This window comes from Chionomys nivalis, chromosome 2 (genome assembly GCF_950005125.1).
Source record: "Chionomys nivalis chromosome 2, mChiNiv1.1, whole genome shotgun sequence".
Lineage (NCBI taxonomy): Eukaryota > Metazoa > Chordata > Mammalia > Rodentia > Cricetidae > Chionomys > Chionomys nivalis.
In genome coordinates this window covers 81,077,094-81,105,025 of record NC_080087.1, presented here as the reverse complement: position 1 = coordinate 81,105,025, position 27,932 = coordinate 81,077,094, and the positions used below count along the sequence as shown (strand labels likewise).

The following is a 27,932-nucleotide window of genomic DNA, read 5'->3' as shown; positions in this document are numbered from 1 at the left end:
AAAATTATTAAAATGAGCAAATCTCTCTCAAAAATAACCTTTAATATAAGTGACCTACCATTTCCTCCAGTCAATCTCTTCATATCAAACTACTTGCATGAAGGAAAATTATAATAATTAGTAAAAAGAAAAAGAGAAGCTTTATCAGCAGAGGGGGCACTCTAGTTGAATTTGTTAGAAAATGGTCTCAAATCCCCAATAAAAAAGACAACGATTAGCTGGTGGGATTGAAAGGAGCTCACAACATATCCATGTCTGCTACTCTATGTTTCCCAACAGCCAAGACATGAGAAGAGTCCAGATGTCACCAGCAGATGAATATACAAAGAAAGTAGGGTGCACACATATATCATAGAATCTTATTTAGGTAAGATAAGAATGAAATTATGACATTACACAATATGGATAGAACTAGAGAACAGTACGTTAAGGAAAGTAATACAAAGTCATGTTTTTCTGTTATTGTTATCTCTCTCTCTCTCTCTCTCTCTCTCTGTGTGTGTGTGCAAAACAGGAGAATGGGAAAAGGACTATGGGAGAGGGGAAAGATTCAAAGGAAGTGGGGAGTTGGGGAAAAGGACGTATTAGAATTCATGTGACATGGGATTGGAAGGGAGAACTGTTTGCATGGTGGAGGGCATGAGCGTACATACGTGCGTGTTGGTCATCAAACCCGGAGGGGAAACCATGAAAAGGGAGGGAGAGATCTAGAGGTCTCAAGGTGGTGAAAGCAGAGGGTCTCCATCTAACTCCTCAGTGAAAGTTCATGAGCTGCACACTAAAATCCAACTCTCCTACACAACACATGTCCTTTGTCATGCCCTAGCTGTTGGATTTTGGGGAAATTTGAAGGCACCCTCTGATCCTATGGGCTACACAGACTAACCTGAGGTTATAAGGTTGAGTGACTCATGAGTGTGTTGGCTTGTTTTATTACAACTTGACATGAGCTAGAGTCACTGGAAAGGAGAGAGCTTCAATGAAGAAAATGCCTCCATAAGATTAGGTTAAAGTAAGCCTGTAAGGCATTTTCTTAATTAACGATTGGAGGACTCAGCCCATGGTGGTTGGTGCCATCCCTGCGCTGGTGATCTTGAGTTCTATCAGAAAGCAAAGCTGAGCAATCCATGAGAACCAAGAAAGTAAGCAGAATCCCTCCTTGACCTCTGTATCAGCTCCTGCCTGCATGTTCCTGCCTTGTTTGAGTTCCTGTCTTGACTTCCTTTGATGATAAACTGTGATGTGGAAATATAAGCCTCACGAACCCTTTCATCTCCATGTTGCTTTGGTCATAGTATTGGGTTTTTAAATTATATAATATTTTTATTGATTGTTGGAATCTCACGTCATACACTCTGATCACACTCATTTCCTAGTCCTCCCAGGTCCACCCCCACCCCTGTTACCTTGCCCTGCCAAAAAAAAAAAAAAGAAGAGAAAAAAAGAAAAAAATTGTATTCTCTAATACTCACTGGAGAATGGTCAAGCTCCCAGTGGCCAGCCCCTTAAAGAAAACCAAATCTTTCCCCACTAGAACCCCACAAAACGCCATCAGTCGTAGAGACCTAAACTTCAGCATCCTTATCACAACTTTCTAAAAAATTGTTTTTATTGAGCTATATATTTCTCCACTCTTCTCCGTTCCTCCACCCCCCACTTCTATCCTCTCCTATGATCTCAATGCCCTCAATTTACTCAGGAGAGCTTTTTTTTCTATTTCCCATGTACATTAGATTCATGTATGTTTCTCTTAGGGTCTTTTTTGTTGTCTAGATTTTCTGGGATTGTAAATTGTAGGCTGCTTTTTCTTAGATTTATGAGTGAGTACATAAGATATTTGTCTTTCTGTGTCTGGGTTACCTCACTCAATATGATGTTTTCTATATTGATCCATTCACCTGCAAATTTCAAGATGTTATTATTTTTTTTTCTGCTATGTAGCATTCCATTGTGTAAATGTACCACATTTTTCTTATCTGTTCTCTGGTCAAGGGGCATTTAAGTTTTTTCCAGGTTCTGGTTATGACAAATAATGCTGCTATGAACATAGTTGAGCACATGTTCTTATGGTATGATTGAGCATCCTTTCTTTGGGTATATACCCAAAAGTGGTATTGCTGGATCTTGAGGTAGGTTGTTTCCTATATTTCTGCGAAATTTATATAATGATATCCAAAGAAATTTTACCAGTTTGAACTCCCACAAGCAATAAAGTAGTATTCCCCTTACCCCATCCTCTCTAGCATAAGTTGTCACCAGTGTTTTTGATCTTGGCCATTCTTACAGGTGTAAGATGGAATTTCAGAGTTGTTTTGATTTGCATTTCTCTGATGGCTAAGGATGTTGAGCATTTCCTTAAGTGTCTTTCAGTCATTTTAGGTTCCTCTGCTAAGAGTTCTCTGTTTACATCTCTAGGGCATTTTTTTTTTTTGATTTTCGAGACAGGGTTTCTTTTTTTTTTTAATTAATTAATTTATTTCTTTATTAAAGATTTCTGCCTCCTCCCTGCCACCGCCTCCCATTTCCCTCCCCCTCCCCCATTCAAGTCCCCTTCCCTCGTCAGCCTTAAGAGCAATCAGGGTTCCCTGCCCTGTGGGAAGTCCAAGGACCACCCACCTCAATCCAGGTCTAGTAAGGTGAGCATCCAAACTGCCTAGGCTCCCACAAAGCCAGTACGTGCAGTAGGATCAAAACCCAGTGCCATTGTTCTTGACTTCTCAGCAGTCCTCATTGTCCACTATGTTCAGCGAATCTGGTTTTATCCCATGCTTTTTCAGACCCAGGCCAGCTGGCCTTGGTGAGTTCCTGATAGAACATCCCCGTTGTCTCAGTGTGTGGGTGCACCCCTCGTGGTCCTGAGTTCCTTGCTTCTTGAATTTTGCATGCAAATGGACGGAAATAGAAAACACTATCCTGAGTGAGGTAAGCCAGACCCAAAAAGAAGAACATGGGATGTACTCACTCATATTTGGTTTCTAACCATAAATAAAGGACATTGAGCCTATAACTCGTGATCCTAGAGAAGCTAAATAAGAAGGTGAACCCAAAGAAAAACATTTAGGCATCCTCCTGAATATTAACCTTCATCAGGTGAAGAAAGGAGACAGAGACAGAGACCTACATTGGAGCACCAGACTGAAATCTCAAGGTCCAAATCAGGAGCAGAAGGAGAGAGAGCACGAGTGAGACAGGGTTTCTCTGTAGCTTTTTGGTTGGGCATTTTTTTTTAATTGGACTATTTGTTCTTTTGACTACCAATTTCTTGGGTTCTTTGTATATTTGGACATCAGCCCTCTGTCCAATGTGGGGTTGGTAAAGATCTTTTCCCATTCTGTAGGCTACTGCTTTGTCTTGTTGATCATGTCCTTTTCTTTACAGAAGCTTCTGACTTCCAGGAGGTCCCATTTATTAATTGTTTCTCTCAGTGTCTGTGCTATTGGGGTTATATTTAGATAGTGGTTTCCTATGCCAATGTGTTCAAGTGTACTTCCCAGTTTCTCTTCTGTGAGTCTCAGTGTGGTTGGTTTTATGCAGAGGTCTTTGATCTATTTGGACTTGAGTTTTGTGCCTGGCAACAGATATGGATCTATTTTCATTCATCTACAAGTTATGCCAGCACCATTTCTTGAATATGTTTTCTTTTTTCCCTTTTATGTTTTTTGCATCTTTGTCAAAAATCAAGAGTTCATAGGTACGTGGATTCATATGGACATATAAGAAGGAATTGTAGGCAAGAAATTCCTAGAAATAATGTCTCCTCTAGGAATGGCAACAATAGACAGTCTCAATATTTCAGATTATGTAGGAGATGTGGCAAAGGCCAACACTGGACAAATGAAGGTAGATCAACAAAAGACAATCAGGAGACTCCTTCAGGGGCCTCTCTCAGGTCCCCATGTCAAATATGATCCTGTCATTCCCAGTCACTGTAGAGAACATGTCTCACTAAGAAAATTAAAATATCCAGTACGTACTGTAAAAAACCATACTGTTTTGGATGATGAAATAGACATGGAGGATAAATCAGAAACTCCATTGGGAAATAGGAAATGTATATTTTGGCAGGAAATGTATATTTTGATATAAATGATCAAAGACCAAAGCTAAGAGTACATATAAATAACATTGTCATTGAGGGATTGCTGGACACAGGTTGTGGACATGAGTTTCATTACTCCAGAATCTTGGCATTTGGATTGGTCTCTTCAAGAGGCAGATGTTTAATTCCTGGGAATTGTAATCATATCTCAAGTGAAACAAGGCATATAATAAGTTGAATGCAGAGGGCCAGAAGGACAAAATGGAAGGCTGAGGACATATGTAGCTAATATTGCTATGAATTTATGGGATCATAACCTGTTGCAGCAATGCGATACTCAGATTAACATTTCTGCAGTTCCAAAAACTCATGTTTTTGGGAGGAATATTATAAGGTATTATAAACAAAGGTCACCAGCCCTTCAGGCTGTACAAGAACACAAAGCAACTAGAAAACCTTCAAAGGTACTAACAGCCCTACCTTTAAAATGGTTAACTTCAAAACCAATATGGGTTTAACAGTGGCTTTTAATAGAAGACAAACTGCAGGCTTTAGAACAGCTGGTACAGGAGCAATTAGATGCTCACCATATTGAAGAATCAACCAGCCCTTGGAATTCTCCTGTATTTGTTGTTAAAAGTAGATCTAGAAAACAGAGAATGGTGACAGATCTAGGGCTTTCAACAAGCTAATTCAACCTATGGGCCCTCTACAATGTGGGATTGCTCTGTCTTCTCTATTATCAAAAGGATGGCCTCTCACAGTTATTGATTTAGAAGATTGTTTCTTTATGCCTTTAGAAGAAAAGGACAGAGAAAAATTTGCCTTCACAGTGCCTACTTATAATAATTCTCAGTCTACTAGGAGATATCAGTGGACTATCCTATCACAGGTAATAGTCAATAACCCTACCCTATGCCAATGTTTTGTAAGCCAGCTATTGGAAATAATACATAAACAATTTTCTAAATCTATAGTTTACCATTACATTTTACTATCTATTTTATACATAGATATTTTAGAAAGAATGTTTGAAGAAGAAAGTCTTCCCTAAATGGGGATTGCAAATTGTTTCTGAAAAAATAGAAGATTCAGTCAATTATTTAGGTTATAAAATAGGTTTACAGAAAATTAGAACACAAAAAGCACAAATTAGAAGAGACCAATTGCAGACACTTAATGACTTCCAAAGATTGTTAGGAGACATTTCCAGCTTATGACCAAATGTTGGGATAACACCTGATCTAATAATTCATTTAAACAAAACCTTAGATGGTGACAAAGACTTAAATAATCCCAAGCTGAAGCTGAGAAAAAAATTGACTGTTGTTAAAGAGAAGTTACAGGAGGCTCATGTTGATAGGGTGGATCCAAATCTTAATTGCATTCTAGTCATATTGCCTTCCAGAATTTCCCCTATAGGAATTTTAATGTAGAGGAAGGATATTATCTTAGAATGAATCTTTTTTAATCACATAAACCAAGTAAAAAATGAAAAACTTATGTGCAAAATGTCTCTGAATTAATTATAAAAGGAAAATTGAGACTTCATCAACTAGCAGGTATAGACCCAGCAGAGATTTGTAGACCCACATTTTTACATGGTATGGCAGTCAGGTTCTCAAGCCATAGTTTACATGAGGTCGTCACGTAACCTTCCAGACAGGTTGTCACTACCCTAACAAAGGGACAGGGTGTTGTTCTGCTCCTTTGTAATTTGGAGGATGCCTGGGATAGAGATGCCAATTCAGGCCTACATGACAGAGCAGGAAGATAGGGAGAGGTGACAAAATGGGCATAGAAAGGTGTGGTCAAAGGTGTAGACTTGACTAAAGCCATTTACCTGGTTATCTAGGAAACAGAATGCTAATAATTTTTTCCTCAGTTTATGTTTTTATATATAAGGCTGTTTGGAGAATAAACACAAGAAAAATTTCAAGATGTAAACTCAGGATTTCATGAGGGATCACTGAGAATCTCCCCCCCCAATAAAGCCATGTGAGTTGTATTTTTGTTTTTGTGCCTCCATGCTGGTCCAGAGAGATAGTTGATGTTGGAGTTGGATGGACCCAACAGAGATTATAGTGCCTTTTACTACTGATGGCATTAAAAAATTATGGGAAGACAATAAACCCTGGTAAAGACCTTGTGCTAATTTTTAAGGAGAGATTAATAGTAATTATCCCCAAAGTGATAGAATTAACTTTGTAAAGAGAACTACAATTCTTCCCCAAATTGTATGTGATGCACCAATAACTGGAGCCTGTACATTTTATACTGATGCAAATAAATCAGGAAAGGCAGATTATAAATCAGAAGATTCAAATAAGGTGGAATAAAACCCTTATAATTCTATCCAAAAGGCAGAGCTATACGCTATTTTTGTGGTACTAAGGGATTTTAAAGAACCTCTCAATACAGTTATTGATTTGTAATATGCAATAAGAGTTATCTTGCATAGTGAAACTGCTGAATTTATAAAATGAAGGCAAAGGCGTAAGTCACAAACAAATCCCACACCAGTTTGGAATTATGATTAATAGAATGGTTATTTATTTAAAGGGTAAAAAACTTACAGATCACCGTCCCAGACAACAGCCCTCTGTGCAATCAGGAAGGGAGTCTAGTTGCTGGAAGCGGAGCAGGAAGTAAGAGAGAGCGAGGAGGGAAGTGGCCGCCTTTTTAAAGGGAGAGAGACCACACCCCAATGGGCTGGTATCTCAGCAGCTATTGGCTGGAGGAGCGGAAGGACCTCCCGCAACAATACAAGATGATGCAGAATTGACTTAATTATTTATTCAGGTTCAAGATATAATCAGGAATAGACTTTGTCCCATATACATAACACACATTTGATCCTACACTGGTCTGCTAGGTCCTCTAGCACAAGGTAATGCATAAATTGATTGATTATTGATTGGAAGTATGCTGAAAACCTCAGAATTTCATGAAAAACATCATGTTAATAGCAAATTTTTAAAGAAAGAGTTTTCTATTACATGATAACAAGCTAAGGAGATTATAAAGAGATGTCCTACTTGCTCTTTCTTTCTTTCTTTCTTTTTTTTTTTTTCTTGGTTTTTCGAGACAGGGTTTCTCTGTGGCTTTGGAGTCTGTCCTGGAACTAGCTCTGTAGACCAGGCTGGTCTCGAACTCACAGAGATCCGCCTGTCTCTGCCTCCTGAGTGCTGGGATTAAAGGCATGCTCCACCATCACTTGGCTCCCTACTTGCTCTTTCTACAAGCAAATACCATTACCTGTAGGGAGTAACCCAAATGGTACTTGAAGGAACAAAATCTGGCAGATGGATGTGTTCCAGTTTGCAGATTTTGGAAAATTAAAAAATACATGTACCACACCATTGATACCTATTCAGGTTTTCAATGGGCAACTGCCTTGAGCTCGGAAAAGGCTGATTCAGTAATTATGCATTTATTAAAAATTACGGCCATCATGGGTATAGCTGCACAAATAAGGGCAGATAATGGTCTAGCATATGTCTCTAAGAAAATGAAACAGTTTTTTTGATTATTATAATATAAAGCATATTACAGGTATACCAAACAATCCTACAGGTCAGGCAGTTATAGAAAAATCAAATTGAACTACAAAGGATATGTTAAACAAACAGAAAGGGAGGGAAAATACCCCAGACATAGATTGTATAATGCTTTATTAACCTTGAATTTTCTTAACATTAATGAGAAAGAAACAACAGCAGCAGAGAGATGTTGGACAATAGAAAAGACTTCTGAATTAAATCAGCCAGTGTATTTCAAGGATGTGTTGACCTCAGAATGTAAACCAGGAGATGTGCAATGTTGGGAAGGGGTTTTACTCTTATTTCCACAGGAGAAAAAAAGATATGGATACCATCAAAATTAATAAAGATTCAATTTGAAAAGGAGAAACCTCTTGAGAAAGAGAAATGACAGCTCATCCACAGAGGTGACAATCATACAGTTGGTAATAAAACCTCATAAGGGTTGTGGCAGGGTTCTGTTCTTGTCTTTGTAGGAAAATGCTCGACTTCAAAAAGTCAAGAGATCCTGGATGTTTGGATGCCTAAAGAGGAAAAAATAACTACCCAGAATGGATCACTAAGTAAAAAAGAATATGGCTTATGAGGACAGGTCATCTGAGGGCAAATTTCATTATATATACATTATAGTAGATTATATATATTAGTATATATAGATATATATTAGTATATATTATATAATATATAGATATATATCTATTCTACAATAGAGTTATTTATAAATTTACTCAAAAATAAAAGCTGGCTTTGGAGTTAAACAATGGCTATCCTTCTCTAAATCCAAGCATATTGTTAAAACAAAAATTCAGAGTTTCTGTCTTATGTCAGGAGCCATCTGGTATGGAACAGAAAGAAGAAAGATTTTAGAAAATATTTTAAACTTTTCTTCATACCTATTTTGTCTATATTGTATCTTTTGTTGAATATATGTCTATCTGTATGATTAATGTCTAAGTTTTCCACGATGGACAATAGATTTTCTTGCAATAATCATCGAAGTTTCCAGGAAGAAGATGGAGCCCCACAACAATGATTCCTCCTGGTTGATACAATGTCATTATGTCAATAGAGCTATTATAAGACTGGTTTTGGGTACCAGCTGATCAAAATGGTTCCAACTTGGTTAGCTGAAATGGCACACTTTTTTAAATGTTCTGGCCAGAACTCCAAATAAAAACTTCAGAAAAATCCTATTGGGGCTGGAGAGATGGCTCAGCAGTTAAGAGCATTACCTGCTCTTCCAAAGGTCCTGAGTTCAATTCCTGGCAACCACATGGTGGCTCACAACCATCTGTAATGAGGTCTGGTGCTCTCTTCTGGCCTTCAGGCATACATGTAGACAGAATATTGTATACATAATAAGTAAATAAATATTTTTTTAAAAAGAAAAATCCTATCATTTTCTCAGAGATCATTTGCAATTATACCAGACACTAATCTTGAAACTTAACCATTATTTTAGTTTTACAGGATCCCACAGAAAGAACATCGTCCCTATGACAGCTGGAAATAATTTCAGAAGATGCTGGCCTTTCTCCCATCAAAGTCCTCAGGGTTAGGGACATCAGTTAGGAGTTGATTATTACTAATATAGGGTTGAGAATTGGGGTGGAAATTATGTAGGCTCAGAGATTTCTTTGAAAAAAAGAGGGAAATTGAATGGGATAATAGGTAGATTAGTGTGAGTTTACACTAATAACAATAATAGTGAACAATAGTGTGAATACTTGTGAGCTATTATTTATGAACAATTTACATTGGTATAGATTCTTGCATATTGATACAAATTCAATTATATTTGTTATATTGAATATAATCCTATTTCTAGTTACAATATTTGTGCACCTATGCAGTTATTTTGTCTGATTGTATGCATGCATGTTTCTACCTCTGTAGATGGAACTGCAGGCAGGCCTGCTTTTTGCCCTGCCTGGCTCCTGCCTGGCTAGCTTTACACCCGAAATAACAACACACAAACTGTATTCATTTAAACACTGCCTGGCCCATTAGTTTCAGCCTATTATTGGCTAATTCTCACATCTTGATTAACCCATTTCTAACAATCTGTGTAGCACCGCGAGGTGGTGGCTTACTGGAAAGATTCTAACCTGCATCCATCTCAGAGAGGAGAGCTATGGCATATGCCTCACTTCCCTTCTTCCCTACTCCACCCACCTATGTTCTGACCTATCAGGCCAAGCAGTTTCTTTATTAATTAACCAATGAAAGCAACAGATAGACAGATGACCCTCCTCCATCATACCTCTGATTAAGATATTTTGTATATTGATACAATTTAGGATATATTTATCATATTGTGTTATATATTTCTATATCGGATCAAGATACTTACACACTGTTTACATTTTTAGGTCATTGTCCTCATTTGCTGCACAGTTGTTTAAAGACTGTTTAGTATTCTAATATGAAGTCTTAGTCTCTAACTTATACAAATATTAAGTATTATAGGTCAATAGTCATCCATATTTGTCATACTTATATCTAATTAGTCTCGTTTGATACATAGAGATTGTATTCTGCATAGATAGGTAGTATTTAGCCACTCCAAAGAACTGTAGAATATGGCACTTAAATAACTTAGGGTTCTATTGATGTGAGACATGATTGCTCCTGTCAGTACCGATCTATTCCTGAGAGAATGTTGAGCACCAAAGACACTCCATCTGGAGTTTGTTTTCTTCTTGGCAAAACTGTCCTTTGGGCAAGAAACTGCCCATGTCTCAACCACTGATAAAATGCACAGTGTTTGGACCAGATAAGCAGGATACAAGAAAAAAAAATGCCAAACCTTGCCAAGACGGGGTAAGATGGTTTTGACAATCTTCTTGCCTATAAAAATGGTTTGTCAGTTACTCTAGGCCTTAGCCAAAGTTGGTGGCTTCAACATTGCAAAAGAGATTTTGGGTGATTGCCTAGGTAGCCAGTTTCTTTGTCATCTACTGCCTATTTTGGAAACTGCTTGATTGCACTTCCTGCCTGCTCAAGAAATATTATATCTCTTCTCAGGCTTTCAATGGGGTTAAAAATTAGATAGTCGTAGTTATTTTCCTCTTACGATTTATTCAAGCCATTTCTAATTCAAAACTTAGACCCCTTAGGCTAGAATAATTATTGAAACCTTTAGCATATGTTTGTTGCTTAATGTTGTTTATACTGGTTGTAATTCTAATTTTTATACTTGATATCTGTTCTTATTGTATATAGTTTTGTATTGGGTTTAAAACTCTTTTATTTAGACAAAAGAGGTGGGTGATGAGGAACATCCTTCAGCCAATGGCCTTTGAGAGGCTGGACCAGGTGGGGCATGACCTTTGGGTACCAAAAAGCCCACGGGAGAGAACCCACTAGGCCTCTTTTTCCTGTGACACACCTGGATGTTGGACTCCAATCCTGTTTCCTCGTTGTGATGTGTGAGTTTCCCTTATAATAAACAAGAACCTTAATATACCCTGTTCAGAGCTAGTGTGGGATTATTTGACTCGCATCTCCCCCATTAGATGCGTCCCACTTCAGGCATGCACCACTGCTACTCAGCAAGTTACTCTTTTAGTAAGTAATACCACAGTCGAGAGTAGTCATCAGAGCAGATCATGGTGACGCACGCCTTCTATCCCAGCACTTGGGAGGCAGAGGCTGGCCAAACTCTGTGAGTTCCGGGACATCCAGGGATACATAGTGAGACCTTGTCTCAAAAGACCAAACCAAATAAGTAAGTAAAAATAAAAAATATTAGCCATCATGTCTTCTGTTGTGTGAATACGTCTGTCTGAAAGAGGTGCAGGAACAGCCCCAGGTTAAAGTCCACTGTCATGTTTTGGAAAAGAAGAAAAAAGACGGACATAGGCCCTGGATGACTCAGACCGGGCTGAGTGGTCCAGCCTTCTTTTCATACCTCCTCCCCCTCCACAAAGTACTCTGTGTCCCTGAGCCCCCCAAGATGGAACTTTGAAGCCACAGCACCCCTTCTTCTCAACATTGCTGACCCTTGAATAAACTTCTACCAACTTTTGTCTCCTGATTTTGGCCTTGGTAGGAAGTCAGATTTCTAATTCCAGAATAATTGGTTTCATTACCCAAGGTCTCTCTCTGCTGTTCCTGTGACTTCTTGTCTCTGTCTGTTTTAGTGCCCCCACCAGGACTAGGCATTGTACCTAGAGCCTGAATAAGCTTTGTTACTTAGTCACCCAGCTCCTCACTGGTAAACTCTAGGGAAGCACTCTATCACTGAGTCAGGCCTGGGCCCCTCACTGGTAAATTTTAGGTAAGTGCTCTTCCACTGAGCCACACCTCTAACTCCTCACTGGGGGATTCTAGGCAGGGGCTCTACCACTGAGCCACACTCTCAGCCCCTCACTGGGGGGTTCTAGGCAGGGGTTTTCGACCTTCCTAATGCTGCGACCTTTTGGTAAAGTTCCTCAGGTTGTGGTGACTCCCAGTCATGAAATTGTTCTCATTGCTGCTTTATAACTGTAATTTTGCTACTGTTATAGATCATAATGTAAATATCTGATATACAGATGGTTTTTCGTGTACCCTTGAATCGAACCCCCAGATTGAGAATCACTGCCATTACAGACGTTTCTCCTTTTTTAATTCAGTCGAGTCAGGCACAAATCTATTGTCAAGATATTTATTAGGAAATGATACAAAAAGCCCAGGAAAGGGTACATTACAGAGTAGGTCTGTGGGTCTGAGACTGCATTTCCCCTTTGCCATGTCATTCTTTCCTCGAAGACAGTTTAAGATAGGAGGGTAAAGGACCAATATGCCAGGCCCAGGGGTTAGGAAAGGGAATGTGGTAGAGACCCTGATGGAGGCCCACGACAGTGAAATCAGCTGGAAGAGACACAGAGCAGTCCCTGGGCGCGGCACTCAGCGAACCTGCACACATAACTGGAAAGGCCTTGGCAAATTGCCCAGCCCTGAGCTAAGCGGGGTCAGGTCGATGTCCTCAGGCTCCACCAGCGGTTGCAACGTGAAGCTCTGCAGAATGGAGGTGAGGTATATGAAGAGCTCCATGCGCGCCAGAGGCTCCCCCAGACACAGTCGGCGTCCTGCGTGGGTGGGAGGGCCAAGAGCAAAGGTGAGGTAGAGAGTGTGGGGCAGCACTCGCACATGATCAGAGGGAAATCTGTGGGTTTGAAGATAACGGCTGGGGATATCACCGACAAAGGCCTCAGAGTTTTGGGGGAAATGAAGCCGAAGTAGCTGGCTGGGTTCAAATCCCGTATTTGAACGTTCCCACAGCCGAGACACAGCTGGGGTGCAATCAATCCGGTATGATCTGGCTATGGAGTCCAACTCTCAGCCTCTGCCCCTTCCCAGAGGTATCGGGGCACACAAAAGGCGACATGGTAACTTATCTGACATTACCCCTCATTTCGTCCTCTCTGCTGAGTAAATAGGAGTCCTGCCCTCTTTCCCCTTCCCCGCCCCCTTCCTCCTCCCCTGTTGTCTGAGGACAAGGCAGAGTTAAGGAAAACCAGAGCCAGGCTCGCCACCTAGTGGAGAGTCTGAAAATCTTCTTAAAGATTTCCACTTGGGAGTTACAGGAGCCAAACTGGAAAAGAGGGATCTCTGCAAGGAAAGCTAAGAACGGGATGGGATGGAGAGGGCTTGCAGAGTCGGGTTAGGAGTATGGTTCAAAAGAGCGACTCCATCCTTACCAGCCGAAAATGGCATGAAGGCAGGGCTCTTCTTGAAGGATTGATTAGCATCCAGAAAATGCTCGGGATTGAACTCCCGAGGCGTCTTGAATTGTTCGGAGTCATAGTGCACAGTGTTAAGAAGCGTGATGACGTCTGTGTCCTGTGTGGACAAGGAGACAGAGTCAATGTAGACCTCCTGAGGATTTTACTATTTTCATTTTATGTGTCTGAGTGTTTGCCTGCATATAGATACGAGTGCCACGTGGGTGCAAGTGCTAAGGAGGTCAGGAGAGAGAGGTTGGTCTCCTGGAACTGGGACTGGGGGTTGTGATGTGGACGCTGGGAATCCAATCCGCATCCCCTGGAAGAGCAGCCAGTGCTCTTAAAACTGCTAAGACAACTCTCCATTCTGGAAGAGGGTTGTTCTGTCTCCATCAAATCCAGATTTCTATGCTGCAAAGATGGAACTTCTAGGGGCTTGAGAAGGGTGGACAGACTCCAACCAGGGTTCCTAGAGATAGGTGCTGATAGCTGCTGCTGAGATCTGAGAAACCTTTGGCCCTGATCTTTGAAGGAGCAGCTGTAGGGGTTCTGAGGGAGGGGTCCTCCAAGAATGTTGTTTTGGCCTCAGGAGATAGATGTTCAGATGAAGTCCCAAACCCTGGTGATTCTGGGGAGGGTCCAAAGTAGGGGTTTGAGATAGGAAAGGAGTATGTGGTTATAATGGTGCGAGAAGGGTTTCTGGGAAAGGACTCTGTTTCTAAGAATCTGAAATGGCTAAAGTGGCCAGTGCTTGCAATCTCAGCACACAGGAGGTAGAGGCAGGACGATCCGGAGTTCAGGTTCACTCTTAGTCACATAGGGAGTTTGTGGCCAACCTGGGCTACAAGAAACTTCTCCCTCAAAATGTACAAAACAGGGCTGAGGAGATGGCTCCGGTATTAAGGGTACAGGCTGCTCTTGAAGAGGACCTGGGTTTGATTCCCAGCACCCACATGGTGGTGCCCAGCCATTTGTAACTCCAGCTCCAGAGAACACAACGCCCTCTTCTGACCTCCTTGGGCACCGCATGCATCTGGTGCACAGACATACATTCCAAATAAAACACCCAGTCATTCACTTAAAAAATCAAATTAAAAATTGGAAAAAAAATGTTTAAAAAATTTTAGAAACAAGCAACTTCCCACGTCTACAGCTTCACTCTGGATACTGATTGCTAAGGTCAAGGGTACCCCTTAACCAATTACAAGATCCTGAAATACCTACTCCTAGGTTACCCCTGCACACCTTGGGTATCAGGAAGCCGCGGAAATGCGTGTCCCGAATGACGCGGTGAGGCAGGTTCATGGGAATGACGTCTGCGAAGCGCTGTACTTCATGGATCACTGCGTCTGTGTAAGGCATGTTCACGCGGTCCTCCAGCGATGGCATCCGGGCTCGCCCCACCACGTGGTCAATCTCCTCCTGTATGCGGGCTGGAGTTGATAGAAGAAGGGAGTGGATGGTGGTTCCTGAGGCGCATTGGGACTGGAACAGGTTTGCACCAGTGGATAGGAAAGGCTCAAGTCAAAGCTTCCCTGGCTCCATGCTGTGGCCTGTAATCATTGCGGGGGGTGGGGTGGGGGAGTGGGAGGGTGAGGGGGTGGGGGGTTGGGGGGGGTGGGAGGGTGGGACGGGACGGACGGACTGAGGCAGGAAGATAGTTGCCAGTTCTGGCTAATCTGGGTTTCCAAGCGTTCGTTTTCGAGAGAGGGTGAATGATGGTCGTTGCAAGGTTTCTGTGTGTGGGTTTGTGTAGATGGGCTTCAGGGCTACCTGGATCCTAGGACCCTCTTTTGAGGCTCATGGACCCAGTGGGTAGGCTGTGCAGGGGAAGGCTAGAGATCTTCCACAAAGCCAGGGAGACACCGGGAGGTGGAGCCTGGGGGAGGTTGTTTACATGTTGTGCTAGATGTCTTGTTATTCAGGAGAGGTTGTTGTCCTCAGCAGACTTTGTGCCTGGGTCTTAGGGATGGGGTTTTATGAGGACAGAAGGAGCAGGATTCAGAGGCCTGACAGTCACGTGCGTTGTGGGCGGGGCCAAACTACACAGACCTGATCTGAAAGAGGATCACCATGCAGGGCCTGGACCCTGAGGGTCATCCTGGCATCAGTCTCTCAGTGGGTTTGTCTTGTATGTGAGGGTGCATTAGCAGAAGGCCCTAATAAACCCTCGGGACAGGGAGAGGGGGAGAAGGGACGGAGAGTGTTGAGCGGCCCTTTGATATCCCTGTACCTTGTACTTTGGGATACTTCATGAGAATAAGGAAGGCATGGCGCATCGTGGTGCCCACGGTCTCTGTGCCACCGAACAGCAGATTGTGTGTGGTCATCAACAGGGTATTCATTTGGAAGTGGCTCAGTGGGTCTTTCTTCTCCTGTGGGGGTGGAAAGGGGCCATGAGTCAGGGCCTGGGGGAATCCTATACTTTGGAACCTATGTGGCCCGCTCCAATACTACCGCTAGGGGCGCCAGTTCTGTCCCTCTCTCTAGCTGACTTTTCTTCCTGGGAGCAGAGGAGTGTGAGGTGCGTACAAGGAGAGATAAAAAGGGGCAAGGCCCTTGGTGAACACCTTGGCAAACACCACAGCCTAATGATTTGTTAGTTGACGGTGGCTCTGGGCAGCAGTCCAGCAGGGCCAGGTGCCACAGCTTCTCCTCAGGGAACAAGTTCCCAGACTGTTCAAGCTGAGATCCCTGTAGGTTTGAGGCCCCGGGGCAGCAGCAGGGGTTCAGACCAGCCCAGAGGGAGGATTTTTGATATCATAGCTACCTGTGCCATCTTTGTGAGGAAGCAATCTATAAAGTCTCGGGGAGAGTTGGGATCCAGAGAGGCCTGGTGTTCGCGGACGCTGCGGGCGATGAGCTCTTTCATGCCCCTAAAGTTCCTGAACATGCGCCTGTGGGGCCCTGGCAACCAGTCCAGGAGACTCGGGAAGATGTTGTACATCTGGGGGAAGGAGCAGAGTTGGCGGGGCTTCAGGAAGCAAGGCACTCAACAGGGTATGTGATTGGGGGCTCGTGTGCTAAGTAAGGTCATCAGATCAAATAGGCTCCGTCCAGGTCTTGGCAGAGGCTGCCAAGTTCTGCAAGGGTGGAAAGAGCATGGGAGGGAGGGGGCGGGGTGGAGGAGGATGGGTTGACTGAATAACTGGAGCGGGGTTATAAAGTAAGAATGGGGCAGAGCAGGCCAGTTACATCTCTTCTCTGTTGGTTTTCACTTAGTTATTTTTCTTCATCACTGGCTGCTGGGGTTCTCTCTACCAAGTCCAGGTTGACCTGGAACTCGTGACTATCCTCCAGCCTCAGTCTCCTTAGTGTTGAGATGATAGGCTTGTTTCTCCTCTCAGTCCCTGCAGCTTCTTTCTCCACTGTTGGACCCGGTGGGGACCCCCTTCCCGCATCTGGTTGACCTCAGAGTACTGACCTCGCCCCAGGGGCTGCTCATAATCTGGAAGTTGTCGTTGATGAATCGGATAATGGTGAGCAGACGTTCGTCGTCATAGTCGAATCGACTTCCAAAGATAACGGAGCAGATAATGTTGGACACTGAGCGGCTCAGGATAAACACAGGGTCGAAGGGCTTGCCTGAGGTGGATAGGTGGCGTGGGTCAGTGTCCTGCTTTGGCAGTGTAGCATTTGCAGCAGCCAGACCACGTGCTGTCACAACTCCCATTTACTCAGCATTCACCCACCCATGCATGACATACACATGTGGGCACTCAGTGTGCAATATGACAACACTCCCAAAGTATTTGACAACGGCCCCCACAACACACAACTCACCTTATCCTGAGGAACAAGAATGCTAATAAGACAAGTACAGGTTGTTCTTGGACACGTTACACCACCCACAATACAGGGTATACCAACACTAGGTATCACAATAAACACTCGCTTACAAAACCACCTTAAGTACAGCCAAAGAGCCTGCAAGGGCAGCCAGCACCTGTGTCCCCAGGCGAGAGACTAAGGCAGGAGGATGGCTGCAACTCTAAGTTCAGCCTGGGCTCTAGGCTCAAACTGTGTCAAAACCAGACAGCTGGGGACTGGAGAGCTGTCTCAGGGAGACTACATCAGGCTGCTTGTGATTGCCTGTAACTGCCTGGAGAGTATCTGACACTTCCTTTTGGCCTTTGTGGGTACTCCCACATGGTTGGCACACATTCACACAAATACATGTATACATAAATCTTAAATTAAAAAGAAAATAGATGTCTGAAAAAGCATGGGATAAAACCGGACTCTCTGAACATAGCAGACAATGAGGGCTGCTGAGAAGTCAAGAACAATGGCACTGGGTTTTGATCCTACTGCACGTACTGGCTTTGTGGGAGCCTAGGCTGTTTGGATGCTCACCTTACTAGACCTGGAAGGAGGTGGGAGATCCTTGGACTTCCCACAAGGCAGGGAACCCTGACTGCTCTTCGGGCTACTGAGGGAGGGGGAGTTGATTGGGGGGGGGATGGGAGGCGGTGGCGGGGAGGAGGCAGAAATCTTTAATAAATAAATAAAAAAGAAAATAGATATTTGTTTACAGTGGTTGAGGTCTACAATTTCAGGTCCTGGGAGATAGGGGCAGGAATCAGCTGCCTAGTGAGTTGAGGCCACTTTAGACCTTGTCTCCATAAAAGAAACAAAACAACACACCCCTAACCAACCAGACAAACCCAACATGTGCCAACACAGTCAGCACACAAACATCCCAAGACAGTCACAGTGTGCTGCCTTGTGATGTCAGCACAGAACTCCATCTTCCTGCCTCACAGCATGCAACAGTAATTCACAGCAGCTCACTGGATAGTACAGAACGCACTGTGACATCCTAGACACATATCTAGGCCACAGAAGAGGTGACACACAGTGAGTCACCATCGGAGATCAGCAGAATACACAGTGCAGTCTGACACAATGGCTGAAGACAACCTTACCCCAGTATAGACCACAAACATACAGTTTAGCCTCTAATCAGCTACTACAGGATACAATAAGAGCAACAAATGCTAGGTCAGGTGTTGCAGCTGTAATCCCAGCACTTGGGAAAGCTGAGGCAGGAGGTTCATTATGAGTTCCAGGCCAGCCTGGGCTACAGAGTTTCTGTTTTGAAAATGAACAAACAAACAAAACCAACATTTCAACACAGTGTCTAAGACATAAAAGCACAGTCTGAAAGGAAAGATCTGAAGGTAGCCTTTGACTTTGCTTTGATTCTGGTGTGGATTCTGAAGTCTTTCCTTTCTCTGAACCTCAGTTTTCATCTGTGTAATGGGTTCGGTGCCAGTCCCCACCTCATGGAGCTGTTATGCAGAGTCAGGGAATGTGTAACTGGGAAATCTATAGCTGAGGCCTGATCCATCTCGGGGTCACCACAAAGCCCAGTACTGGGGTAGGCTGAATAATGGACTCCATAGGTGTCCATATTCCCACCCCAAGAACCTTACTTTAGGTGTGATGTTATTAAGAGTTTTGTAATAGGGGCTGGGGAAATGGCTGAGTGGTTAGCAATATTATTGCTCTTGCACCCCTGCAACTGACTTGAGTTCAGTTCCTAGTACCTACGCTGGGCAGCACACGATGCCTCTGGTCTCTTCAGGCAGCTGAGTTCATGTTCACATATTTCCCCCAGACACATAATTAAAAAGATCATACAAATCTCAAAAATTTATTTTGTAATAGCAAAATTATTCTGAATTACCTGGGTGAATCTCAGGAAGGTCCTTATAAAGAAAAGTTAAGTTAAATAAAACAACGCTAGGTGGTGGTGGTGCACACTTTTAATCCCAGCACTCAGAGGCAGAGGCAGGCGGATCTCTGAGTTTGAGGTCAGCCTGCTCTACAGAGTGAGCTCCAGGACAGCTAGGAATACACAGAGAAAATCTGTCTTGAAAATAAAAAGTATGTTGAGGAAAAGAGGAGGAATAATAATAATAATAATAATAATAATAATAATAATAGAGAGAGGGAGGGAGGGAGGGAGAGAGAAAAGGAAAAGAGAAGGAGAAGAGGGAGAGAGCGAGAGAGTCCAACTGATCCATTGTTTACCTCAGACCCATAGACCCGTAAAGAGAATGAATCTGGCTGGGCATAGTGTCTCATACCTTTAATCCAAGCACACGGGAGACTGAGGCAGGAGAACCGCTAAGAGTCTGAGGCGAGCCTGGGTTACAGAGTGACAACCTAGCTAAAACAAACAGGAAGACAAAGAATTGTTGTAGTATTAAGCTACTACATTTGTAAAAATTTAAAAGAGTTAAAATTTTATGTATTTTTTGTGTGTGATGACTTGCAAATGGAGGCCAGAGATCATGCTCTCCCCTTCCACTGTGTGGGCTTTGGGGGTTGAACTCATGCTGCCAGGCTTGGCAGTGAGGGCCTTTGTCTGCTGAGCCATCTCACTGTCTCCATCGTGGTGATCTGTCAGAGCATCAAGAAACCAGGATGAGCAGCTATGAGTTCACTTACATCACATGCAATCCCTTTATCATCATATGTTATATTATCATCATTATTTTTTCCAAAGCCAGTAAGATTTGGAGAGCAGGGAAGAAGGTTGCTATTTTAGCATCTGCATTTTACTTTCTTCTGTAAAATGGAGCAGATAAGGAGACTTCATCGGCTTATGTAATTTTTTTCCTCCCTCAGCATCTTGCTGTGCAGTGAAGACTGGCTCTGAATTCATCATCCTCCTGTCTCAGCCTTCTGAATGCTAATGAATTTTCAAAGAGATAACCATACCCAAGGTTCTTGGAGCCGTAGGTGACTGATTTTGTTTTAACTTTGTAGTGCTGAAATGGAACTGAGGTCTTGTGCACACTAGGCAAGTACTTCAGCCCTGCACCAACTCCCCAGAGTCGTACTGGGGGATTCTAGGCAGGGGCTCTCCCACTGAGCCATATCCCAGCCCCTCACTGGGGGATTCTAGGCAGGGGCTCTACCACTGAGCCACACCCCAGCCCCTCACTGGGGGATTCTAGGCAAGGGCTCTACCACTGAGCCACACCCCAGCCCCTCACTGGGGGATTCTAGGCAGGGGCTCTACCACTGAGCCACATCCCAGCCCCTCACTGGGGGATTCTAGGCAGGGGTTCTACCACTGAGCAGATTCCCAGTTCTGTGGTGGTTGTGTTTTTTTCTTTAAAGTTTTATCTTTTATAAAGTAACATAACTAATAAATAGAGGGTTGAACCACATGAAGTCAACAGGAAATGCCCAAAGATGAATTGTTCTGGTGAGATGTCTGAAAAATAGAAAGTACCTGGTACTGTGAACGTATGCTAGAGGGTGAATTAATATTTATGGCTGTTATTCTGAAATTAAAACTGAAGTAATTATAAACCTCATGAGAAATAAAATGATAAAACCAATATATATACATATATATGTATTTAAGTTTTATTTATGTGTACGTGTGTGTATCTTTCTGTGTATGTGCACATATATGCTATATCCATTGAAGTCAGAGGGGATGTCAGACCCTTTGGAGGTGGAAGTTGCAAACTACCGTGTGGGTGATGGGATCTGAACTCAAGTCCTCTGCAAGAGCAGCAGGTGCTCTTAATGCCTGGACCATCACTCCAGCACACTTGCCCCTCCCCCTCTGCCATTATTTATTTTTTTGAGACACGGTCTCATGTATCCTAGGATGGTTTCAAACTCACTACTTAGCCAAGGATGATTTTGAACTCCTGGTCCTCCAGCCTCCACCTTTTAAGTTCTGGGGTTACAGTTATGTACTACCACTTCCAGGCTCAGCTGTGGTGATTTTACCCAACATTTTAAGTTAGATTTATTCATTTTATTTTGTGTGAGTGTTTTCCTAAGTGTGTGTGTGTGTACATGCATGATGCCTGTGAAAGTCAGAAAGGGCATTGGATTTCCTGGAACGGGAGCTGTAGATGTTGATGAAGCACCATGTTGGTGCTGGGAATTGAACCTGGGTCCTCTGCAAGGACACCTGCTCCTAACTGCTCTGCCACCTCTCCAGCCCAGCTGGGCCTGAGTGCAGCAGGCAACACAACAGAGCTGTGACCATAGGGGAACCTTCAAGACTCCAATGCCCATCAACCCCCAGGAGGGACAGTTCCCACCATGTTCCCACCATGGGCAGAGAGGCCTCCAAGAATTTCTGTTTACACCCAGGCTCTGGAGCTCCTAAGTAGGATGGATGCGATCCCGGGGCATGGTCTGACCTTCCGTTTTCCGTAGCACCTCCAGCAGGAAGCTTCCCTCTTCCAGGATCCGTTCCTCGATGCTCCTTTTTCCTATCCCAAAGTTGCGCAGGATTTGGACTGAGAACCTTCTGAGGGCCTTCCAGCGCTCTCCATTGGAGAAGGCAATGCCTGGGGAGGGGAAGGAGAATGGCAAACTCAACAGCCAATCAGCCCATCCTGAACCACAGCTACCGATTGGAGTCCTCTCTTCCTGATGGCCTGTCGGGTGAGGGTTCAGCCTGGGTGGTGGTGGCACACACCTTTAGTCCCAGCACTTGGGAGGCAGAGGCAGGAGGATCTCTGTGAGTACGAGGCCAGCCTGGTCTACAGAACAAGTTCCAGGACAGGCTCCAAAGCTACACAGAGAAACCCTGTTTCAAAAAAAAAAAAAAGATATGCAAAAGAAGGATTCAGTTTAGAATCTCATCTCTGATTTTTCCAGTAAGGTTTTCCTGACCCTTGGGGTTGGGCCAGCTGCCCCCTTTGGGTACTACAGGATTCTGGACTTTTCTTATCAGGTCACCTTGCCTCCAGATTCCCCTCTAAAGACCTGGTCCTTTTGGGCTATCAGAAAGGCAGGGTGAAGACCTGTAGTTTGTGCCACTGTGACCTTGGCATTGTCACCAGACCTGCTGATGATTGCTTATTGACAACTGAGAGCACAAATAAGAGAGATAAGCAAGAAAAGTAAATACTGGGACACCGGGAGACACACCAGAACAAGCCTGATCTCTGAGCCTCTGCACAACACTCTGAAGAAGTCAGACCCTTCCCTGTTTTTTGATTTTTGGTACTAGGACTGATTGAGCCAAGGGTTATGCAGATGTCAGGCAAGTACCCTGTCACTGAGTCACATCTCAGACACCTCTTTTACTTTTGTTCTTGACAGTGTCTTCCTCTGTAGTCCTGGCTGGCTTGAAACTCATCATGTCATCATGTAGACCAGGCTGACCTTGAACTTGCGAAGATTTCTGTGCTTCTGCCCATCAAATGCTGGGATTACAATGATGGAATGCCATGCCTGACTCTTCTTTCTACCCTTACTTTTATTATTATTATTTGTTACATTTATTTATTTTACGTGTGTGTGTGTGTGTGTGTGAGAGAGAGAGAGAGAGAGAGAGAGAGAGAGAGGGTACATATGAGCCATGGAAGTCAGAGAATAGCCTGCAGGAATCAGTTTTCTCTTTCTACTATATGGGCTCCAGGGATTGAACTCAAGTTCTTAGGTTTAGCAGCAAGCACCCTTACCTCCTGAGCCCTTTTCCTGGCCCCATATTGTTATTATTACTATTATTATTATTACTATTATTTATTAATATCAACGGTCTTTCTCGATTACCTTCCTCATCTGTTTATTGAGGCAGTGCCTCTCACTTGAGTCCAGAGTATGCCAACCCAGTTACTCTCGCTATCCAGCTCTGGGGATCCCTTGTCTCTGCCTCCCACGCGCTGGGATTGCAGACAGCGTTTATGCCCACTTGGCATTCACGTGAGTGCTGGGTATTCGAACTCCCAACCTCAAGCTTCTGCAGCAAGTGTTTTATCCTCACAGTCATCTCCTCGGCCCTAGAACATTTTCACCCCCTCTTGACCTGAGTAGTCCTCTTCATCACTTTAGGCATCAGATAGGAGGGCCTCTGGGGCAGGAATTCCTCCCTGGCTAGGTCAGGCACGTCTTTTGGGTTCCTGCAGTTCCCCAGCCCAGTTCTGACCATGTTGGGATGTCACAGTCTCATGATGGTCTGTGTTTCTCATTGAACTAGGAATCATGGGGTAAAGTCTTTGATTTCTTTAAAGAAAAATGCTGATTCCTTTTGACATAGTCGAGAATTAGTCATTGAGGAAGAGAGAAGAAGATGAAGGAGGATGAGGACCACCAGGGTAAGGAGATAGCTTGGTGGGTAAGCTGCTTGCCACAAAAGCATGAGGATCTGAGTTCTATACCCCATACCCATGTTTGCTGGGTGTGACCATGACTGTATTCCCAGTGCAGGGTGATGGAGACAGGTACAGACAGACCCTATCTCAAAAACCATGCAAACAAACATCCCTTTCCCCAAATAAGATGGAATTTGAAATGGGCAACATGGATGTAGGTCTGTTAGAGATTGAGGTTGGGTTGAGGTAGACAGGAGGGGACAAAAGTCAGTACTTGGCTACTTGATTGAATGGAAATTTGATGATGTGATTTAGGCAGAGTAAGGATTGGGGTGAACAAGGGGTTGCATCAAGCAGATATGGAGGTTGGTATGGCTGTTCAGTTCATGGTGGAAATGGGAGTCGGGGGTGGGATAGGTTCCACCCCCCACCCCCCTGGATCACTTCTGCTCCTTGATGAGGTCGTTAGTGAGATCTGCAGCTCTGAATGTCATGGAGATGACATCTCTCACCTTTGCTCCCTGCCTAGATCTGCAAAAGTCTAGAGGATAGAGGAGATGGGGGCAGGCTTACCATCGCCCTTGGTGAAGTTGAAGAAGACCGGGTATGAGCCGCGGCCACTGAACTCCTCCCCTTTGTCTACAAGAGCCTCCTTCACAGTTTGGTATCCACTGAGGACCACCACTCGCCTAGGCCCCAGGTACACCGTGTACACGGACCCATACTTCTTACTGAGCTGGAGGTAGGAGAGAGCATTTACTGGGGGCTTGGTGGTCATGGGGCCCCTTCCCTCCCCATTGCCCTTGACCAAAGGCGAGTCCCCTGTACCTTGGTGAGTGAGGTCAACAAGTCTTGGGAGCGAAGCTGCAGCAGGTTTCCCAGGATGGGGAGAGGTTTGGGTCCTGGAGGCAGCTGGCCCTTGCCCCATGAGGTGAAGGTCAGGGACAGAGAGATGACAGCCAGGAGGAGAAGCAAGATGGCTGTGCTCACACCATCCATGCTGAAGGCAACTGCAGTGCCTGGGGGGGGGGGGTACAAAGGGAGAGAGAGAGAGTGAAAGCCCTCTGTTATATTCTTCTGGAATTTTCCTCTCCTGGGTCCAGGCAGTAGGGGTAATGGAGAGAAGGAGATGCAGAGTGAGATCAGAGGGCTAAGAGGGAGAGGAGGAAGGAAGGGAGAAGGGTGTTCAAGGATGCAGACAGATTGCCAAAATGTAAACATGAGAAACGAGGGTACAGACTGTGGAGACAGATGCTACCTAAGAAACAGAGATGGAGATATACATAGATAGTGAAGTGGGAAACAGTGCAATCCATGTCTTAACAGTTTATGTAGCTGTATTATCTATCTATCCGCATACAGATATATAATCTATCTATCTATCTATCTATCTATCTATCTATCTATCTATCTATCTATCTATCTATCTATCTATCATCTCTTATATGTCTCTCATCTGTCCATTTTAAACCATCCATCAAAACACTGGCTCTCACAAAGAGAAATAACAAAAGACAGACACACAGATGGGTACAGACAAATTAAGACTTTTCTATAAAAGAAAGAAAGAAGAGTAAAGTCACAGGAGAGAGGCTGACAGATGAGAGAGTGAGTGAGAGAGTGTGTAAGACAGAGAAGAAGAGAGTTGGAGTTGAAAAGACAGATACACACACTTTTTTTTTTTTTGGTTCATTTAGTAAGACAGGGTCTTACTCTGTAGCCATGCTGGCTTCAGATTTATACCAATCCTCCAGCCCTATCCTCTTGTGCTGAGATTACAGGCAAGCACTGCTGTACCTAGCTCAGATATGCATACCCAGAAACAGCAGCAGGCTAAACACAGGGCTGCATGCCTGCAATCCAGCACTAGGGAGGTAAAAGCAGGAAGACCACTAAAGGTTTAAGGCTTGCCTTATCTAATATAGTGGGTTTTCAGTCAGCCAAGAGCTATGCTTCAAAGCCCTGTCTCAAACAAAACAACCCCTTCAAATAAAAACAACAACAACAATAACAACAACAAAAACTAGCTAAAAATCAAACCAGACAATAACAAAAGACAAAACAAACAAACAAACAAACAAACAAACAAAAAACAAAACAAAAAACCAAAACTACCCAGAGATAGATACTACAAAATAAAGGCTCCTAAAAGACATACATTAAAACTACACACATGATATTGCTATTTGTCATGTTAGGAAGAAAAAAATGAATAAAAAGGAGGACTGACAGGAGAACGAGAGACCAAGAGCCCTGCCCCCACAGGGCCCGAGGGAGGACAGATGGAGCGGTAGACGCACCTGACAGACACAAAGTCCCAGAAGAGCTCCTCCGAAATGAAGTCAGCACCCTCTCTTGGGAGCTACCCCTCACCTGTGTCCCAGTTTCTGCAAGCGTGTTCTGGAGCTCTTGTGTGTGCTGGGGTATGGGGGGGGCACCTGCTCTTAAGTCGTCCCTTTCCACGCCCCTCCTCTGCCCTGCCCCCTTGCCTGGTCCCTCCATGTGCTTAGTCCCCTCCTACCAGCCCATCATACCTTTCCTGTAGACCCTGGGCTCTCAGCCAGCTGGCCAGGTGGGGCGAGTGGGGGCCACACCTCTAGAGCCTCTTTGCTTGACTGGGGCCTCCTGACTGAAAGGCTGACCTTAAATCTCCTCGCTGTGGCCAGTGCTTGCTATTTGCCTTGGAATAGGGCAAAGGCTTCTCAACTTTGGGCCTGGTTCTCAAGGAGGAGGAGGAGGTGGGGTTATGGGGTGTTGGCCAAGAAAATAATGGGCCAGGGAGGGAGTGTTGAAGATCCAATCCTGGACCGAGTCCTGTTTGGGGCCTCTTCTGTTCTGTTTGTAGGTTCAAGTCCAGTTTTGCCACTCCAGCCAAGGGGCCTTGTGTGAGGCCGGTTCCCTTCCTGCAGAATTCTCATTCCCTGGACTCCTCTTGAGTTCTCCATGTCTTGTGGTCCGTCTCTGGAATTCACTATGAATTTCCCTCTGTCTCTCTTGGTCTCACAATAAAGGATCCTGAAAGACATGTATTAAAATGACACACACGATATCGCTGTCTGTCAAGTTTAAAAACATTAAAATAGAGACTAACAGGGGAGAAAACATGGGTCCATTGAGGCCAAGGGTCTGGGAAACCCTCGCAAGTGCACCCAACTTTGTTGTCCTTCTGGAGGGTGGGAGAGCAAGCACTTGGAGGTCCCCTTTCTCTTTAAGATTTATTTCTAAATTTTGTTGATGTGGTCTGTGCACGTGGGTGCAGTTGCCCGCAGAAGTCAGAAGGCATTGGATCCCCTGGAGCTGGAATTATAGGCAGTTTTGAGCCCCCAGATATGAGTGTTGGAACCAAACTGGGCCCTCTGTAAGAGTGGTACAGGCTCTTAACCACCAAACTGCCTCTCTAGCCTGTCTCGTTTTTAGAGACAGAGTCTCATATAGCCCAGAATGTCTTAGAACTTGCTATGTAGTCAAGGGTGACCTTGAACTCTGAATCTTTCAGCTCCCACCTCTGGACTGATGGTACTATAAGCATGTACATCCACATCCTTTTATTCGTGGATGCTGAAGATAGAACCCATGCTTGCTGCATGTCAGACACTGTACCGACAGAAACAAGTCCCCAGCCCCCCCCCCCCTCTCTCTCTCTCTCTCTCTCTCCCTCCCTCCCTCCCTCCCTCCCTCCCCCCCCCCTGTTTCTTCTAGGTTGCTGCCTCTTCTCACTCTCTCCTTCTCTTTGGCTCGTGCTTCTGTGACTGTGAACACAATTGGCCGAGGATGAAGGAGAGTTAGGGAGAAAGGCAGGGTCATAGAAAAAGGACTCAAATCCTGCTCTCCCTCCCTCCCTATCTTATATAAGGTCCTCTTTCAACTCTCCTGAGTCCTCCCCTCCCCCTACCACTACCCATGTCTGTTCTTGGCTCTCATTTTGGAAACTGGTCCAAGTTTCTCAACTTCTGTCCAGGTCAGAAGAAGAGCATGTTAAAGCCAACACTGGAGAGGTGCACTGCGGCCAAGGGTCTGGGAAGCCCTTGGAAGCACACCCAACTTTGCTGTCCTTGTGGGAGGTGAGAGAGGAAGCAATTCAATCCCTCAGGTCTCAGGCACATGGTGAGATGGAGGTGGGGCAGATGGTGTTGTTGCTACCCAAGAAAGGCTGGTTAGGGCAGGTCCTGGGAGATGGGTGAAAACTTCCTTGTGGGATTACAGGTCTCCTGTTTCCCATGGCATCAGGGTGGAGGTGGGGGAGGGTGCAGTGCAAAATCCACTCCAGTCCCTTGACTCTGAAACTGGTTTGAGAGGCGTCTTGAGTGATGGTCTCACAGGGGGAATCCAGGGTTCATGAAGGGTTGTTTTCAGGGACTTTTGTTCTTTTTGTGTTCTGACTTGCCAGTCTGTTCCAAATGCAACTTGGACGCAAGGAGGAGTATCCTTTAGTCTCTGAACTTAGCACCGTTGATGTTTTGGGGCTACTAATTCATGTGGAAGGCTGTGTCGTGTGCGGTAAGAGTCTAGGTTTTTAGATGTCGAATCCATTTCTCCTTTCATCCAATCATGA

General features: G+C 44.3%; 1 protein-coding gene across 4 annotated transcripts in view; it reads right to left on the bottom strand.

Moving 5' to 3' along the window:
* The window catches only part of LOC130870283 (cytochrome P450 2F2), a 46,881-nt gene extending 20,829 nt beyond the window's left edge, over positions 1-26,052 (bottom strand). Inside the window, exons 1-10 of one of the 4 annotated variants that reach the window (XM_057762946.1) lie at positions 25,915-26,052; positions 24,209-24,399; positions 23,954-24,116; positions 21,479-21,628; positions 16,717-16,877; positions 16,063-16,239; positions 15,526-15,667; positions 14,538-14,725; positions 13,269-13,410; positions 12,217-12,656 (exon numbers count right to left, since the gene is read on the bottom strand). In XM_057762946.1, coding sequence (XP_057618929.1) covers positions 12,475-12,656; positions 13,269-13,410; positions 14,538-14,725; positions 15,526-15,667; positions 16,063-16,239; positions 16,717-16,877; positions 21,479-21,628; positions 23,954-24,116; positions 24,209-24,379 — 1,476 coding nt within the window. In that variant the 5' untranslated portion in view covers positions 24,380-24,399; positions 25,915-26,052 and the 3' untranslated portion in view covers positions 12,217-12,474. Of the gene's footprint in view, positions 1-12,216; positions 12,657-13,268; positions 13,411-14,537; positions 14,726-15,525; positions 15,668-16,062; positions 16,240-16,716; positions 16,878-21,478; positions 21,629-23,953; positions 24,117-24,208; positions 24,400-25,680; positions 25,800-25,914 lie in introns of those variants that run through there. The other 3 variants (XM_057762943.1, XM_057762945.1, XM_057762944.1) reach the window with 3 other exon arrangements.
* Between the last annotated feature and the right edge of the window lie 1,880 nt (positions 26,053-27,932).